Raw genomic sequence first — 15,529 nt, forward strand, 5'->3', positions numbered from 1 at the left:
AGGATAAGCTTGGTGGTGCAAGGAGATATACATCCCAAACCTCATCTTGGCAATTGCGGTTCTTTAACAGTAGCCCGCCTAGAGCAGAGATTGGGGAACCGTCACGAGAGTGAGTAGACATGATGGGGGACTATTGAACAAACGGCAAGTAACCCGCCCTTGAGCAGAGCAGCTAGTAGACTTTTCAGCGTACAGAGCTGTTGAATACAGACTATCTGGCAGTACATCACATATCCACGCACACAGGAGGATGTTCGCAACATAAAAAACATACAACAGAAGGGATTCGCTGGTGGTCACCCACCCAACTACTAACCTCCCGGCGTGTGGCTTGAGTACGGCTGAGCGGACGGGAAGCCCTATTTTCCACACCCTGTGGTCGTATGTGCTTATACGTTCCTAGACCTGATTGATATAGTAAGTTGGACGCACTATTACTGCTTGAATGCGTTAATGAATTCGGACCAGTGAAGTAAGTAGTTGAGAGGGTACGGAAAGACAAAAATAGTCACAGTCATCAACCTCACATCCCAACGTATCTAATGACTTCTGCGGACACCCTTCAATCAAGTATTGAGAGCTTCGTATTACCAGTCATAGGAACACGTAAGGTCTGCGCTACTACTAGTAGAGGTAGACGAAGCAGAGCTACTAGTGACGGCGCTTGTAATCATCATCCGGGACCATGATCACCGGTGGAAAACCGAAATGGCACAACTCCAAATATACAACACGATGTGGGATTCATGAGACCAAGATCAGCAAATAGGCGTCTTGCTCTCTTTGCTGAGCGAAATTACCAACGGACAAAAGGAGCAGAATGAGCCGCCATCAGATAAAGGTAAATTATGAGTACGCCACTGTACAAAATGCTAAACGCGCAACCAACGCCAATCCCAGAACACAAATCCTAACAATCCAATGCCCATGATACTCTATACGACTTTATCCCGCCCGTTCTGTTTCTGCTTTTTCTTCTCCTTCGCCTCCGCATCCGCCTGCTTCCACGAGCCCGCGTAGTGATGCGTAACCAGCGCATCTCCTTGATCCTGGGGATATCCATTCTGGGATGCCGCAAACGCCACACCAGGCATGATAAGGACATCACCGATGAGCTTGGGCTTCTTGATACCATGGAAGTCGCGATCATCAACCGTCCGGCCTAGCAGCTGCTTCAGGCTATCCAAGATTGCCATTGTCATGATCTTGGGCCCTGTCACATTGACAACATCAATGGGGAGCATTTCTAACGTCAGGTCTTTTACCTGCACGTTATTCATCGCGGCGATCTCTTTCAGTTTGGCCACTACGGCGTCTACCACCACCTGAAGAACTCGTGATGAGCGGGGTGCCGCAAAGACCCAGTTGCAGAACTGCGATGCGATCTCCGTTCCTTCTCCACGCCATTCAAAATCAAACTCCAGTCCCACGATCATCTCGATCTTTGCATTCTTGTATTCCGTGGGGACCCAGTCGGCCACGGGCTTATCGCAGGTGACGTCGAGATCACTCCAGACGCCCCCCTCCGCAAGCACGAGCAGGTATCGCAGAAGATCCGCCCGCAGGATCGGGATCGGGAGGGTTTCGAACACCTCGATAATGTCGGGTCGCGAGGCATAATGAGTACGGACAAACGTGGCAGCGGAGGTATCAGTCAGGAGCTCATATCGGAAAGAGGGGTTCTTCTCAAGCCAGCTGCTGATCCATTCGTCTTGGTCATCGCTCAGGTGGGGATCCTTGGCGGATTGCCAAAGCTTGTCAGTTATACCGAAGATAGCATCACCACCAGCAATGTGAGCAGTCTGTTTTGAGCTGGATGGTTTGCTGGTAGATACAGGAGTTTTGGGTTGCGATGGTTCTTCCTTTGGTGGCTCAACTGCTTGTGGTACCTGGGATAGCGGATCGGACTGTGACGTCGATTGCTGACGGGCGAGTCGGCCGGGCAGTGGGTCCCACGTCAGGAAGAGGAGGCAGCTGAACACGAGCAGCGGGATCGTCAAGATAACAAAGCGCCCATAGCGCGATGACTTTAAGGTGGAAGGGAGCATCGATGGTGTGCGAGATGAAGAGCTTTCATGGGGGTATTGTAGGTGAGGAGAGATGAGAAATATTCTCGGCGCTCCAGGCCCAGCGGAGAGCGTCCACCTGTTTAAGAACAAGGTGGGATTACTATTATTGCCACGGTTCGAGGATCGCTCCATCATGGATTAGCGCGGGCGCTAACAGTCAGGGAAATTGAGTGATTGAGTTTGTGCTTCCACCAGGGTCACCAACGGTTCGTCTTGATTGGAGGGCGAAAAGATCCTTAGGCTTGCTAGTGCCGGGTGTCACCGGAGAAGGGAGTTGCGAGGCTTAATTTACTTGAAAGGCACCGGCCCACCGCTAGTTGGACTAGTCAAAATCCTGAGAGGCCTGTAGTCTCACAGGATGGTTATAATGCCATACCCGGGAGTCGCTCGAGCATTAAAGTGTGGCTGTATCATGGCCACGCGAGGTTTCTCTGCGCTAAGGCCCCATCAGTCGGGGTTGGAACACTAGCAGTGCCTTTTACCGATGTTGGGCAAGGAACGACTACATAAGGGCAATCTCCGCACTGGAAAATGAATAACCCGTTGAATTTGATAGCCTTCGTTTGGCCCAAGCACATCCTCCATACGAGAGGCGAGGATATTCAAGGATCCAATTGAGTTGTCGGGTCTTTGAAATGATGGGGAGACTCTTGATACCTAAAGTCCCTGCGGCATGGCAGGTACTCTCCTGGGTGATACTGCTCTCGCTGCCGGGGAGCCTTGGTCAGACAACAACGTCGTTGAATACTTCTATTCAAGACAGTCCACATTTTATGGGATGGTATCTTGGAACGACCAGTCAGTACTCGTTCGCTATTTCAGTGCTATTTTGATTGACCTGAACATTGTCGCTTACCCCGATGCTTGACTGCAGCCCAAGCCCTAACTGATGCGGGCACATGGTCGACCTCCGGACAATATGCAGCCGGCTGCACTGCTTCTGTCACCTGTTCCTGGGCCACCGCATGTAGTGGGAACATACTTTACTACAATGTCGACAATAAAACCTTGGACTGGTATGTTAGAAACTATCAAATGTATGCGTTAAGATGGGCTGTCGCTGATATACAACCCGACTTTGTGTTTGACTAGTGGTTCCGAGTCCATGTCATGCCAAACCATGACCATCTATCAATCCGAGCCCTACGCCACCCCATCCGCATACAACCTCTTCTGCGCTGACTTTTGGTCTGCCTACACAATCTATCGAGAGCTGCCCGCTACGACAACCTCAACCACATCAGCAACCTCAGGTAAACCTGAATCTCATCTGTCCCACAGACACAAATCTCACTAATGGTCTTACCTATAGATTCAACAACCAGTGCAACAACCGCCCCAATCACCTCTATGGCCACAAAAACCGCTTCTGGGACCCAAACATCGACCGCTTCACCGTCTTCAACATCCACCTCTTCTTCCGGGAAGAGCCAAGCGTGGATTGCGGGTCCCGTAATCGGCGCGGTAGCAGGCGTTCTTGCTATTGCAGCCGTGGTGATCTTCTTCCTACGCCGTCGAATGACCCGACACCCTCAGGCCATGGATTACCAAAGTGTCTCCCCGAGCGCGCGGACAGTTTCCGAGCTGCCTACAGAAAGCCTTACGGGAATGGTGCACGAAATGCCCTCTTCATCCGCATCCCGGGTGGGGCCATACGAGCTGAGTTGAAACCGGGATAATAACAAGGATTACTATAGCAATAATAGGAATTGTAATGATAATAATGAGACCCTGTGCATGGGATTAATGCCATTTGTGTGATGCTTTTTCTCGGATCCTGGTCGACGCCACCTAACAAATCTGAGACCTACCCCACCCTCTTATTATTGAGATGGACAGCTTCAGCCCCAAGCTGCACATTGTGCTTATATATCCGTGGCTCTACATCAGCCATGATAACTACTTGTCTCGTTGGAATGGCATGTAGTATGCTCTGATCACTTCTCGGCCTACTCCTACCCTGTTGCTGAAGAATCAGGCCATCGCGATGTAGCAAGATGCTTATATCCGTATAACCTTACTCAATGATACTTAGAGCAGTAATATATTCAGGACCTTGGGGATTGTTGAGCAGTCCAGATGTATCGTTGATTTGTAGTCATGCAAGTACGTGAACGCCCGTTAACAACGGCGAAATAAGCTATGTAATTAGTAGGACTCTTAGTGTGATTGGGTGGCTAAGAGATCCTCCCAGCAATTTACACTTGAATTGTTTCTGCGTAGAAAAAGGAGGGCGAACAACCATCGCCCTTCGACCGAACAAGGGTATCGATGCAAGTTCTGACCAGGGGGTGTTCAGCTCAGCGAATGGGCACTCACAACGGTGAGAATGACACAATATATAAGGGGCGTCTACAGAGAGCGTAAAATTAACACGAGGTCCACGTTACACGCTAAATGTTGTGTCGCCCAGGCAAAATTTTGGGGCGAGTCATGGATAGACCGCGCTAGTGCTTACGCTTCAAATCCCTCCGAGCTCCAGCCCTGGGTGCTGATAACGTGGAGGGAACGTCCATCTCTAGGTTCTAGGCATGCTTAGCCGTGCTCTCTGAGAATCTAATATTTTGCTTGCCCTATATGGATTATCTCTATTTAACTGTAGACAGCTAACTCGTGAGTGTTGTGTTTCCATTTGTTGCTCATTGGGTGTGGGACCAACGCCCTGTGCGTCAAGCTGTACTATAATCGGAATGGTTCTTTCATGGAGGCTATTATGGCGCTCGCGCTAGATTCATAATGAACAGCGATCGACAGTGTAGCAACCCTTATTTGTACAGTAGGTCAATTGGCTAAATTAGAGAAGATAAGACATTCCCTGCTCGCCTTATTTATCTCCACGCAAACATGGCAGTTTGCTCCTGAATATATATTCCATGCTCATTTGGAAGTCGCTCGGAAATAAAATCATATTTTTCCGGAGGACTAAAACTCCGATGTCATTCCTCGCACATGGCCACAATCTCCACCTCTGAATTTAAGCCGCCACTTTGATAGGTCTTATAACCTAAGTATGTTGGGAGTCCCTGCGATTTACCATCCTCATGTGACATGAGCTAAAGTTCGTCGCGGAAACAAAATAAAAATAAATAAATAAATAAAAAACAAGAAAAACAAAAACAAAAAGAATTGGTAGTTGTATTAGGTGGGAGGGGACACGTAACTATAAGCTTTATTGTAATCTACTTACCTAACATGAAATATATATTAGAGCCGATGCAACTTGAACTCAATAACCGCAACTAATCACCTCCTCTGTACGGCTTTAATAGTAGTATGTTGAGATAATATATAGTTTAGCTAAATCGGTCTCAGTTTCGTCTTCCATATTAAAGTTTTGTTAAACAATATGTAAATTTTGAAAACCCCTCAGTTAATACAGAAGACTTTATTGTTCTCAGAGATATCTTGATATCATAGAGCTCTTAACTATATCCTTTCTTGTGACAGATTTCTTCGTCGACTGATCTTAAAGACGCAATATTTTATTTTTGGACTAGCAGTCAGCGCGTTAACAACCTTGAATTCCCTTAAAGAAAGTCCGAAAAGAATTAGTCATACTGAGTTCAAGGAGGATTGGGGTTAATTCAACCTCTACAGTATTGACATATGACAATCATATTACGACAATTTTCGAAGGGCGTTGGTATATAAATCTACTCATAACCCCTCCCTGGTCCTCTGAATCAATTCCCGAATCGTGTCTCCCAACTCATCGATGACTGGCCCTCCACGAGGAATAGTATGTCCCTTGCCAGTATCAAAGAAGTAAGCGGCATCAGGGTCGCAGATATTGTATAGGCAGTCTGCGCCAAACCTGTATGGGTCTATCCATGCAAACCCGAACTATTAGCGAGCGGTCGATAAGTTTCATCTATGACAGGACCAACCCACCATTAGCACCAACGACATGGACAGTCGGAAGATCAATCATGTCTTCTCGCTCATCGGCGAATATAAACCCTCGTTCGGAATTTACTGGGGGAATACCGGCCAAGAAAACAGCGCATTTAATCCGCCGCGTACGGCCTGTCTCCTGCTCCCTCTGCTGTTCGCGCAAGATATATGCTGCCGCGATACTTGCCCCTTCACTGTATCCCACGAGGCCATCGATATCAGGATTCTTTTCTAACGTCTCATCGATGTATTTCATCAGGTCATAATAGTTTGTCCAAGCAATGTCATTAGATATCACCGATCGAAGCGCCTCTTCTGGAGTAGTATGGGAGGTGTTTCGCGCCCCGCGGACGGTTGTGAAGAGGGCGCCTTCGGTAACTCCGGGGTAGTCAAGCCAGCGGTAATGGGGCGGAGGACCAAAGTATTCTATCTGTCCTGGGCGCTGTTAAACACACTGCAATTAATTCACCGATTGTTTGGTGGAAGTTATATCACACCTGGAGGGGCTATCGCAGCATGTGGCGCATTCACGCAATAAAATGAAGCGGTATCGTCGGCCGCCAGGTTCTTTTGCAACGGCCCTAATCGCATACAAATTAGCGATTAATAGCTTCTCCAATACCACTCAAGTGATACCTAGCTGGGCACTGAGAGTCTGCGACATAATCTTAGTTTGACGTACAGTCTCTCTCAGAGAGAATACATTAACTTACATCAGCACTAGTTATAGAGCCATGAAGGCATAAAAACCGCATTTTTCTTGTGGACGGGAAAGAGTGGATAGGGTCTGTCAATGAAAGGGCAGACCGTGCAATTATTATTCTACAGCCCCCATCATACGCATGTAATACTTTCTAGTGCTGCATGTATTTAATCCATTTATACACGAGCTAAAGTACACGTTTCTCTCCAGCCGACCGGGCCCATCATAGTGGCCATATACATGCAAGGGGCAGACACTCAAATAAGAGCACGGATTCCCAGCCCCTTACTTTATCCCTTGGGTTACTCGGCTCTACTGATCAACTCTCGCATTGACTGCGCTAATTCACTGACCACCAAACCCGACCGTGGAAGGGTATGGCCTTTCCCCATATCGAAAAATTCGGCTGCGTCAAGATCACAGGTCTCATAGAGTGCTTCCGAGCCATACCGAAAAGGGTCTGGATGAGCATTTAAGTTAGCTGATCTTAATCCAAAAGCTGAAATAAACAAGAAGAAGAATGATCACTACCATTTGCCCCTAGGACATGAAGCGTGGGAATGTCGATCATTTCGTCGCCACCGTCATCTGCAAGGATGAACTCCTTCGTGTCTCGCCTCATGGCCGGCCAGCCCCCGACGAACATGGCACACTTTATCTGGCGCTCCCGGCCATCGTCGCGTTGCCGGCGTTGTTCATCAAGGATATATGTGGCAGCCGCCGCAGCTCCTTCGCTGTAGGCGATCATCCCGCCAATCTCTGGGTTCTTGTTCAGTACTTCCTCGATATAAGCCATCAGCTCCGCGTAGTTATGACAGCGGATGTCCCCCAAGACCTCTCTCACAGCATCGTCATTGCTCTCGCTGGTTGGCAGGTCGCGGACGCGGTCGATCGAGGACCTTCCGGACTTTTGACCGTCGTCAATCCACCGGTAATGTGGTCCGACGCCGAAATACGCCTCAAATCCTGGGGGCGGACGAACTAGGAGAGGGCCATTGAGATAGTGAAAGGTCGTTTCTGAATCCTCGGTATTCAGCTCTTTCAACAGTGGCGCTGTATGTCACCTCCCGTTAATAACAACACAACAAGATGTGTCAACTAGATGTAGATAAAAGGCAGTACCCAGCTGAATAGTGATATTCTGCGCTTGTTAGCATTATATTAAATCGTTTGCCATCGTGCACACTCACGTCGGTGTTGCCAATGGCACCGTGAAGACAGAGGAACTGCATGTCAGAATAAGTGGGTAAGAGGCAACAATGAGAGAGGGGACGAAGAAGGTCAAAGGAACAATCCCAGAGAGCCAGTAAACTTATTTATTTACTCGCTGGGGAATGTGGAGGAGCTGTGTTGACAACTTAACAGGAAAGCCATCAGTAGCTAGGGAGATGTATGCAAGCTGACTACATACTGCTTTAGGGCCATGCGAACTGCAGGCCGTCATATTGTGAAACGATCAGTTGATGAATCTCTGAATGTATATATACACAGAAGCAAGAAACAGGCTACTTAACCAATCAAGTTCATTCAAAGTCCATGTAACAACATGGAATGCCAAAAAAGGACCATGCAGAGGTCATTCGCTGCGTGCCGTTGGCTTCAAGTTCGAATTCCTGGATGGTGTCATGTTACCACCGCTGTCTACGCCACCGTCCATGGCCCTTGAGTAGGCCTAGGGGCCTGCGTGTTCCTCACAGCCGCCAGAAACTTTATGCAATGCTTTCACTGATCAGCTGTGATTGAGGGCCGTGCCTCGCAGTGTTCCTGTCAGCATGGCACGGCCTCCATCCTCTCCCTAGTATTACATCCCTTGCATATTTGCTTGTTTCGCGCGCCCCCTCTCTGCTTTTTGCATCAACTCCTTCACAATCTGCCAGTAGCCCAATCCCTCTGTCACTTTTCACTCGTTACAACCATCATGTCCCCAACGAGTGACACGACAGCAGACATGAATAGGTCACAGTCTGCGGTCGAATCACCGGCGCTGGAGCCCATTGCGATCATTGGGTACTCATGTCGACTTCCCGGCCAAGTCTCCTCCCCCAGTGATTTATGGGAGCTCTGCACAAGAGGGCGAAGCGGCTGGACGCCCATCCCCAAGGACCGCTGGTCCGCAGAGGCTTTCTATCATCCGAATGCTTCAAAACCGGGCACCAGTAACCAGGCTGGTGGCTATTTCCTGGATGATGTTTCGCGATTTGATGCTCCATTTTTCAACGTTAGTGCCCAGGAGGCCATCTCTATGGATCCACAGCAGCGCTTCCTGCTAGAATGTGCCTATGAAGCCATGGAGAGCGCCGGAATTTCTCGGGAATACATGACCGGGCGTCGCATCGGTGTCTTCATTGGGGCAAATTTTGCCGACTACGAGATCAACAACATCCGCGATACAGAGACGACTCCCATGTTCCAGGGGACGGGAGGATACCCTGCGCTCCAGTCCAACCGAATCTCCTATATGTTCGACCTGAAGGGGCCTAGTTTGACTGTTGATACTGCTTGTTCGTCTTCTCTCGTGGCATTGCACTCTGCTGTGCAGAGTCTGCGGAGCGGAGAATCTACCGAAGCGCTTGTCGGTGGTTGCCATTTACTTCTGACCCCCGACAACTCCATTACGATGTCGATGCAGCAGTGAGTAACTATTTCTTAATATTCGATGATAGATCGTGATGTCCCGGCATTTATTGACCGCGAAATCTGAACAGATTGCTCAACGATGAAGGGAAAACATTTGCTTTCGAAGAGAGAGGGAATTCTGGCTTCGCGCGGGGTGAAGGCGCAGGCATGATTATGCTTAAAAGCCTTTCTGCAGCGCTGCGCGATCGTGATCCCATCCGGGCTGTTATTGCCCACTCAGGTGTCAACCAAGACGGCAAGACTAGGGGCATTACTTGTCCCAATGGCGTAGCTCAAGAAGAATTGATTCGACGGGTGTACGAGGAAGCAAACCTGAACCCGGCAGACTGTGGCTTTGTTGAAGCTCACGGCACAGGTTGTAGACACCCGAGATCATCCCTCACTAGGATCCTAGGCTGACGTTTATATCTTGTAGGAACCGCAGTCGGGGACCCAATTGAAGCGACGGCAATTCAGGCAGTATTTGGACAGGGGCGCACGGCGAGAAATCCGCTCTATGTTGGATCGGTCAAGACCAACGTTGGACATCTAGAAGGTGTCAGTGGCATTATATCAGTCATTAAGTCCGCCATGATGCTCGAGAGAGAACTCGTTCTTCCAAATGCCGGCTACAAAAAGCCCAACCCTAAGATCCCATTCGCAGAGTGGCATATGAAGGTTGCCAACGGGACACGCCCTTGGCCCCGTGGCAAAAAGTACATCAGTGTTTCCAATTATGGCTTTGGTGGCACCAACGCACACGTCGTTTTGCGGAAGGCCCCTTCGCAGGTATCAAAGGAAGAAGAGACCGGTATGAAGGATAAGGAGAGTAAGCGCCGTTTGCTGTTAATCTCCGCACACGACCGAGAGGCCCTTCGCACCAGGTGCAAGGATTATTGCATCTACTTCGAGCAACGTCCCGAGGTCTTCGAAAACGCCTTGTTCAGTAACTTCGCTTACACCGTTGGAAGCAAACGGTCGCACCTGCCATTCCGAATTGCACTGTCCGCCACATCGCTCGACGATGCCGGTGTCCAACTGGCGCAGATGAAGATCAACCCAGCCCGCGCTATTGGAGGCGACGGGCCTTCTGTTTCATTTGTTTTCACTGGGCAGGGAGCCCAGTGGGCTCAGATGGGTATACCCCTTATGGATGAATACCCCGTTTTTGCAGCCGCGGTCCACCGCGCCGACAAATACCTGTCGGAAAAATTGGGTGCAGACTTCTCACTTTGCGCAGAGTTGCAGCAAGATGCTGAAAGATCAAGAATCAATGCCCCCTACATTAGTCAACCAGCCTGCTCTGCGCTGCAGATTGCCCTTGTAGACTTGCTTCGCTCCTGGGGTATCCAGCCAGCCTCAGTAGTTGGCCATAGTTCTGGTGAAATCGCTGCAGCATATGCAGCTGGAATATTCGACCTGGAGGGTGCCATGACACTTGCATACCGCCGTGGCCAGATGACTGAGTTGTTGAGAAGCACTTACCCGGATCTCAAGGGTACCATGATGGCCGTCGGGACCAGCGTCGAGGCCATCCAACCAATGATGAAAACCATCTCTTCTGGATACGTCACCGTGGCCTGCATCAACAGTCCCTCCAGTGTCACCATTTCTGGTGATGTCCCGGCCATTGAGGAGCTACAGGGGATTCTTGAAGAGAGGAAGATCTTCAACCGTCGCCTGATGATCGATGTGGCTTACCACTCCAACCACATGACGAAGGTCAGTGAGGCATATTTGTCCTCCATTGCATCAGTACAGCCCTCGACAACTGCCACTGCTACCTTTTTCTCTTCCGTAGTCGGTGACATATGCAAGCCTACAGATCTTGGCCCTGGCTATTGGGTCCAGAACTTGACATCACCGGTGCGATTTGCTCATGCTCTCGAAAAAATGTGCTGTGCGGGAAACAGACCCAATATTATGTTGGAGGTTGGACCTCATTCTGCTCTCAAGGGCCCAATACTCGATACCCTCAAAGCCCTGGGCACATCGGTTGCCTCTGAAGTTGGATATGCCCCGACGGTAGTCCGGAAGGTCGACCCTTCCCAATCAATCCTCGACGCTGCGGGCGCCGTTTACGTGCGTGGTGGGTCTCTCAACATTAATGAGATCAACTTCCCCTGCAGTGGCACTGGGACTTGCAATGTCCTCGATGATCTACCGAGGTACCCGTGGCAACATGATACAGTATTCTGGCACCGCTCCCGTATCAGCGAGAAGCAGCGATTCCGCGATGGACAGAGGAACGACATTTTGGGCACCGAAGCATTCTACTCCAATGACCTGGAGCCGACATGGAGGAATATTGTTCGCCTCGACGATATCCCTTGGCTCCGCGACCATAAGATGCAGGACATGATTGTGTATCCAATTGCTGGTTACATCAGTATGGCCATTGAGGCCGCTCGGACACGAGCAGAGAAGTCCGGTACGGTAGCCGCCGAGCTGCAGTTTGAACTACGCGAAGTGAGCGTGGGCACTGCCCTGGTCCTCACTGACGACCTCGATACCGAGATTACCATTACCCTTCGGTCTCATGTTGAAGGCACGCGTGGCACCTCCAATGCCTGGGATGAATTCCGCATTTGCTCTTGGAATTCCAAGCGGAATTGGATTGATCATTGCACGGGTCTTGTAAGAGCTCGCCCCAACAGAAAGAACCGAAAGCAAAATCCGGTCGCAAACTGTGTGGAGGTGGAGGAGGAGATCTTTCGGAGGAAGACCAGTGAGGTGATGGGCGCGGCGACATACGAGATTGATGTCGAGAATATGTACAGGGTCCTCACCGATGTCGGCGCCGGCTATGGCGTAGCCTTTCAGGGAGTTGAGAACTGCCTCTCTGGGCCTCATCACTCGCGGGCAAACCTGAATCCTCGCGATACTCAGTCATTCATGCCAAAGAGCTACGAAGCTCCCGTTGTCATCCACCCCACGCTTTTAGATGCTCTCCTGCATCTGACCTGGCCAATTCTTGGTAAGGGTCGGATGGAGCTGGACACTCTGCACGTCCCTACCCTTATCGAGGATCTTGTCATCGATGGAAACATTGCTTCGATCGGTCCCAAACTTCCGGCCTGGTGTATGCGAACTTCTGGCAGGGGCACGCCGGAGCCCACCAAGTTCGACTTGTGGATTACTCCTGCAGACTCTAGTGAGGTGTTGATCAACATGGAGGGGTTGGTAATGACCCCAATCGACGATGCTGGATGCGATAATAAGGTGGCCCACGACCTATGCTATCAGCTACAATGGAAGCCCTGGACTGAGGTCGAAGCAGAGACTGTTGAAGAGGTGACTGAGGCGAAGGGATCCAATGGCCATACGAATTCCCACGTCATTGAACATACCAACGGACACCGGCATGGAATTTATTGTCACCATCACAAATCCCAAGACGAACTCTTAGTTGTCAGATTTGGCGAGTGTGTACTTGCAGCTGAGCAAGTACAGGAGGTCATCTCTACCGAAGCCATCCGATGGTCGACCTCGATTTCGTCGCTGAGTGAGGTCGACACGAAGCAGAAGCGCCAGCATGTTATCATCCTGCAGACCGGAACCAAGACTCTGCGTGACCTTGATGAGGCAGACTTTACAAACATACAGAATCTCCTTCTCAACTCTACAAATCTGATTTGGGTTTACCGCAATGACACGCCTGACTTTCAGATGATCGTTGGTCTTGTCCGTAGCTTGCGCTCCGAAACCGCTGCCCATATTGCCACCCTTGGACTGGGCGCTGAGGATCTGGGAAAGCCGGCTGGCCCTATTTTGGCCGCTATAAAGGCTCTTTGGCCAGCCGATGGGTCTGTCAAACCCTGTACTGACTTTGAGTTCAAGACCCAAAATGGCCAGCTTATGGTCCCCCGTATCATGGACGATAACGCCCTCAACACCTTCGTGAGAAAGGAGACCAGTGACGATCTCACCCTCGAACCTCAGCCATTCGCTCAGCCAGGCCGCCGCTTCAAGCTTGAAATTGGAAATCACGGCGCTCTCGATACCATGTACTTTACAGACGACCATGTCCAGGCCCTGGCGGATGATGAAATCGAAATTGAGGTCCATGCCACTGGTCTTAACTTCAAGGATGTTGCGGTCGCCATGGGACAACTCGTCCAGCCGTACGTTGGTATCGAGTGCAGTGGTGTCGTCTCATCCGTTGGCAAAAAGGTTACCAATCTGATGGTTGGCGAGCGTGTCATGGCTCTGCCCCTTGGCGCATACTCTACCTTTGCCCGCTGCAAGGCAACCAGCGCGACTGCCATCCCCAAGAACCTTTCATTCGAAGTTGCCGCCAGCATTCCCGTCATCTTCTGTACCGCATATTACGCCCTCTACGAGCTAGCTCGCCTCCAACACGGAGTCGGCGAGAAGGTTCTCATCCACGCCGCCGCCGGTGGTGTCGGCCAGGCTGCCATCATGCTGGCCCAGATCGCCTCGGCCGACATCTACGCGACCGTTGGAAGCGCTGAGAAGAAAGAGCTCCTTATCACAAAGTACGGTCTCCGTGCAGACCACATCTTCTACAGTCGTGATGCGTCCTTTGGCCGCAGCCTTCGCGAGCTCACAGGCGGCGGTGTCGACATCGTACTCAACTCCCTTGCTGGGGATCTCCTCCGCGAAAGCTGGGAGTGCCTCGCGCCCTTTGGCCGATTCATCGAGATTGGAAAAGCGGACATCACCAAAAATACGCGCCTAGACATGCTGCCTTTCGAGCGCAACCTCTCATTCCACTCGGTTGACCTTACCAAGGTCGCGGCCTTCAAGCCTAGGTTAATGCATCAGCTGCTGGACAAGGTTTCCTGGCTTCTGGCCCAGGGCTTCATTCACTCCGTCTTCCCTCTTACCGTCTGCCCCATGGCTGAGATCGAGGCCGCCTTCCGTGCCTTGCAGAGCGGAAAGGCGATGGGTAAAACTGTCGTCGTGCCGAGAGAAGGCGATCAGGTCAAAGCTGTGGTCGCTAAGACGCGCGATGACATTCTCAGAGCTGACGCTACCTACATCGTTATTGGGGGTACCGGTGGTCTTGGTCGAAGCATAGCGAGGTGGATGGCACAGAAGGGCGCTCGCAATATTGTGCTTGCGTCCCGACGCGCCGTTGTAGACACCCCCGTACAGACATTAATGGATGCTCTGCATCCGAGCGGCACAAAAGTAGTCGTGAAGGCTTGTGACGTGAGTAATCGCACGTCCGTCGACGCCATGCTGAAGGACTTGGCCGACCTTCCGCCAATCCGCGGCGTTGTCCATGGTGCAATGGTTCTTCGGGTAAGGCTCCCTTTCTATGCCCACTTTCTTCTGCTGACATCTCCTAGGATACCCTCTTCGAGAACATGCAGCTCGCGGATTTCCAGGCTGTGACGGACAGCAAGGTCTCAGGAGCCTGGAACCTCCACGACGCCCTCAAACCCCACCATCTTGACTTCTTCATCGCACTCTCTTCTGTCTCCGGTGTGATCGGTAACAAAGGACAAGCAGCCTATGCCGCCGCAAATGTCTTCCTAGACGGCTTCATGGAGTGGCGCCGTAGCCAAGGTCTCCCCGGCACAAGCCTCGCCCTGACGGCGGTAAGGGATGCAGGCTACCTCGCCTCAGTAGACTCCGCGCGCCGGGCAGAGGTCCTGCGCACCATTGGCACAGAGGGCATGACCGAGGCGGAAGTGTTGGCGCTGCTGGCCGCGGCTGTGACGGGCGACCTGGCCCATCAGGCAATCATTGGGCTGGCGTCTTCGACGCGAGAGCCCCTCTGGCCGCAAGACGCCAAATTTGATCTCCTCACTCCTAAGTCCCTCAAGGGTAATGGAGAGGCAGCCGACGATGAGGTTTCCCTACCGCTGCACGTGCAGATCGCCCACGCAGCCTCCAAGGAAGAGAAAGTGCGGATCTGCTACGTGGCTTTGGCGGCCAAGCTGGCTCAGGTACTGGTCTTGAACCAGGAGGACATCGAGCCATCGCTTTCTGTATCTGCGCTGGGTCTCGACTCGCTGGTTGCTATTGAGATTCGGAGTTGGATTGCACGCGAGGCAAGGGCTAATGTGCAGGTGTTGGAGCTTCTGTCTACGGGTTCGTTAGGAGCGGTGGCTGAGCTTATTGTGGGTAAGTCGGGGATGTAATCACTGCTTGTATGATATTAGCTTTAGTTCATGAATTGTATAATATGAAACCTATTGGTACTACTAGAAAGATCTGTTGTGAAAGCATATAGCTCTTGTATTGCTGAACTTTGGGGGTGTAACCGCCACTG

At 51.0% G+C, this 15,529-nt stretch overlaps 4 protein-coding genes across 4 annotated transcripts; 2 read left to right on the top strand and 2 right to left on the bottom strand.

Moving 5' to 3' along the window:
• Positions 1–437: 437 nt before the first annotated feature.
• Positions 438–2,095, bottom strand: BDQ94DRAFT_148824 (glycosyltransferase family 32 protein). Its single transcript, XM_026767260.1, has one exon. It carries the CDS (start codon positions 2,046–2,048, stop codon positions 936–938), a length of 1,113 nt encoding a protein of 370 aa, XP_026623333.1. The 5' UTR covers positions 2,049–2,095; the 3' UTR covers positions 438–935.
• Positions 2,096–2,407: 312 nt separating this feature from the next.
• On the top strand, positions 2,408–3,799 carry BDQ94DRAFT_148826 (EGFR-like transmembrane domain-containing protein). The gene is made up of 4 exons (XM_026767261.1): positions 2,408–2,867; positions 2,944–3,085; positions 3,162–3,322; positions 3,382–3,799. Exons 1-4 carry the CDS (start codon positions 2,705–2,707, stop codon positions 3,735–3,737), a joined length of 822 nt encoding a protein of 273 aa, XP_026623334.1. The 5' UTR covers positions 2,408–2,704; the 3' UTR covers positions 3,738–3,799.
• A 1,927-nt stretch (positions 3,800–5,726) lies between these two features.
• On the bottom strand, positions 5,727–7,898 carry BDQ94DRAFT_173009 (DUF341 family oxidoreductase; the record flags this gene model as incomplete). The annotated part of the gene is made up of 8 exons (XM_026772074.1): positions 5,727–5,893; positions 5,961–6,398; positions 6,461–6,544; positions 6,600–6,618; positions 7,020–7,126; positions 7,198–7,719; positions 7,789–7,807; positions 7,857–7,898. The coding sequence occupies 8 exons, from the start codon at positions 7,896–7,898 to the stop codon at positions 5,727–5,729; spliced, it is 1,398 nt and encodes a 465-aa protein (XP_026623335.1).
• A 686-nt stretch (positions 7,899–8,584) lies between these two features.
• Positions 8,585–15,398, top strand: BDQ94DRAFT_173010 (uncharacterized protein; the record flags this gene model as incomplete). The annotated part of the gene is made up of 4 exons (XM_026772075.1): positions 8,585–9,297; positions 9,372–9,658; positions 9,719–14,553; positions 14,601–15,398. 4 exons carry the CDS (start codon positions 8,585–8,587, stop codon positions 15,396–15,398), a joined length of 6,633 nt encoding a protein of 2,210 aa, XP_026623336.1.
• Positions 15,399–15,529: the final 131 nt, after the last annotated feature.

Source organism: Aspergillus welwitschiae (genome assembly GCF_003344945.1).
Source record: "Aspergillus welwitschiae strain CBS 139.54b unplaced genomic scaffold BDQ94scaffold_30, whole genome shotgun sequence".
Classification (NCBI taxonomy): domain Eukaryota; kingdom Fungi; phylum Ascomycota; class Eurotiomycetes; order Eurotiales; family Aspergillaceae; genus Aspergillus; species Aspergillus welwitschiae.

Excerpts from the sequence above, each read along its gene's own strand:
- BDQ94DRAFT_148824 (XM_026767260.1), bottom strand. The coding sequence starts at position 2,048 with ATGCTCCCTTCCACCTTAAAGTCATCGCGCTATGGGCGCTTTGTTATC.
- BDQ94DRAFT_148826 (XM_026767261.1), top strand. The coding sequence starts at position 2,705 with ATGATGGGGAGACTCTTGATACCTAAAGTCCCTGCGGCATGGCAGGTA. Across the intron at positions 2,868-2,943 it reads ATGGTATCTTGGAACGACCA|CCCAAGCCCTAACTGATGCG; the intron begins GTCAGTACTCGT and ends GCTTGACTGCAG. Across the intron at positions 3,086-3,161 it reads GACAATAAAACCTTGGACTG|TGGTTCCGAGTCCATGTCAT; the intron begins GTATGTTAGAAA and ends GTGTTTGACTAG.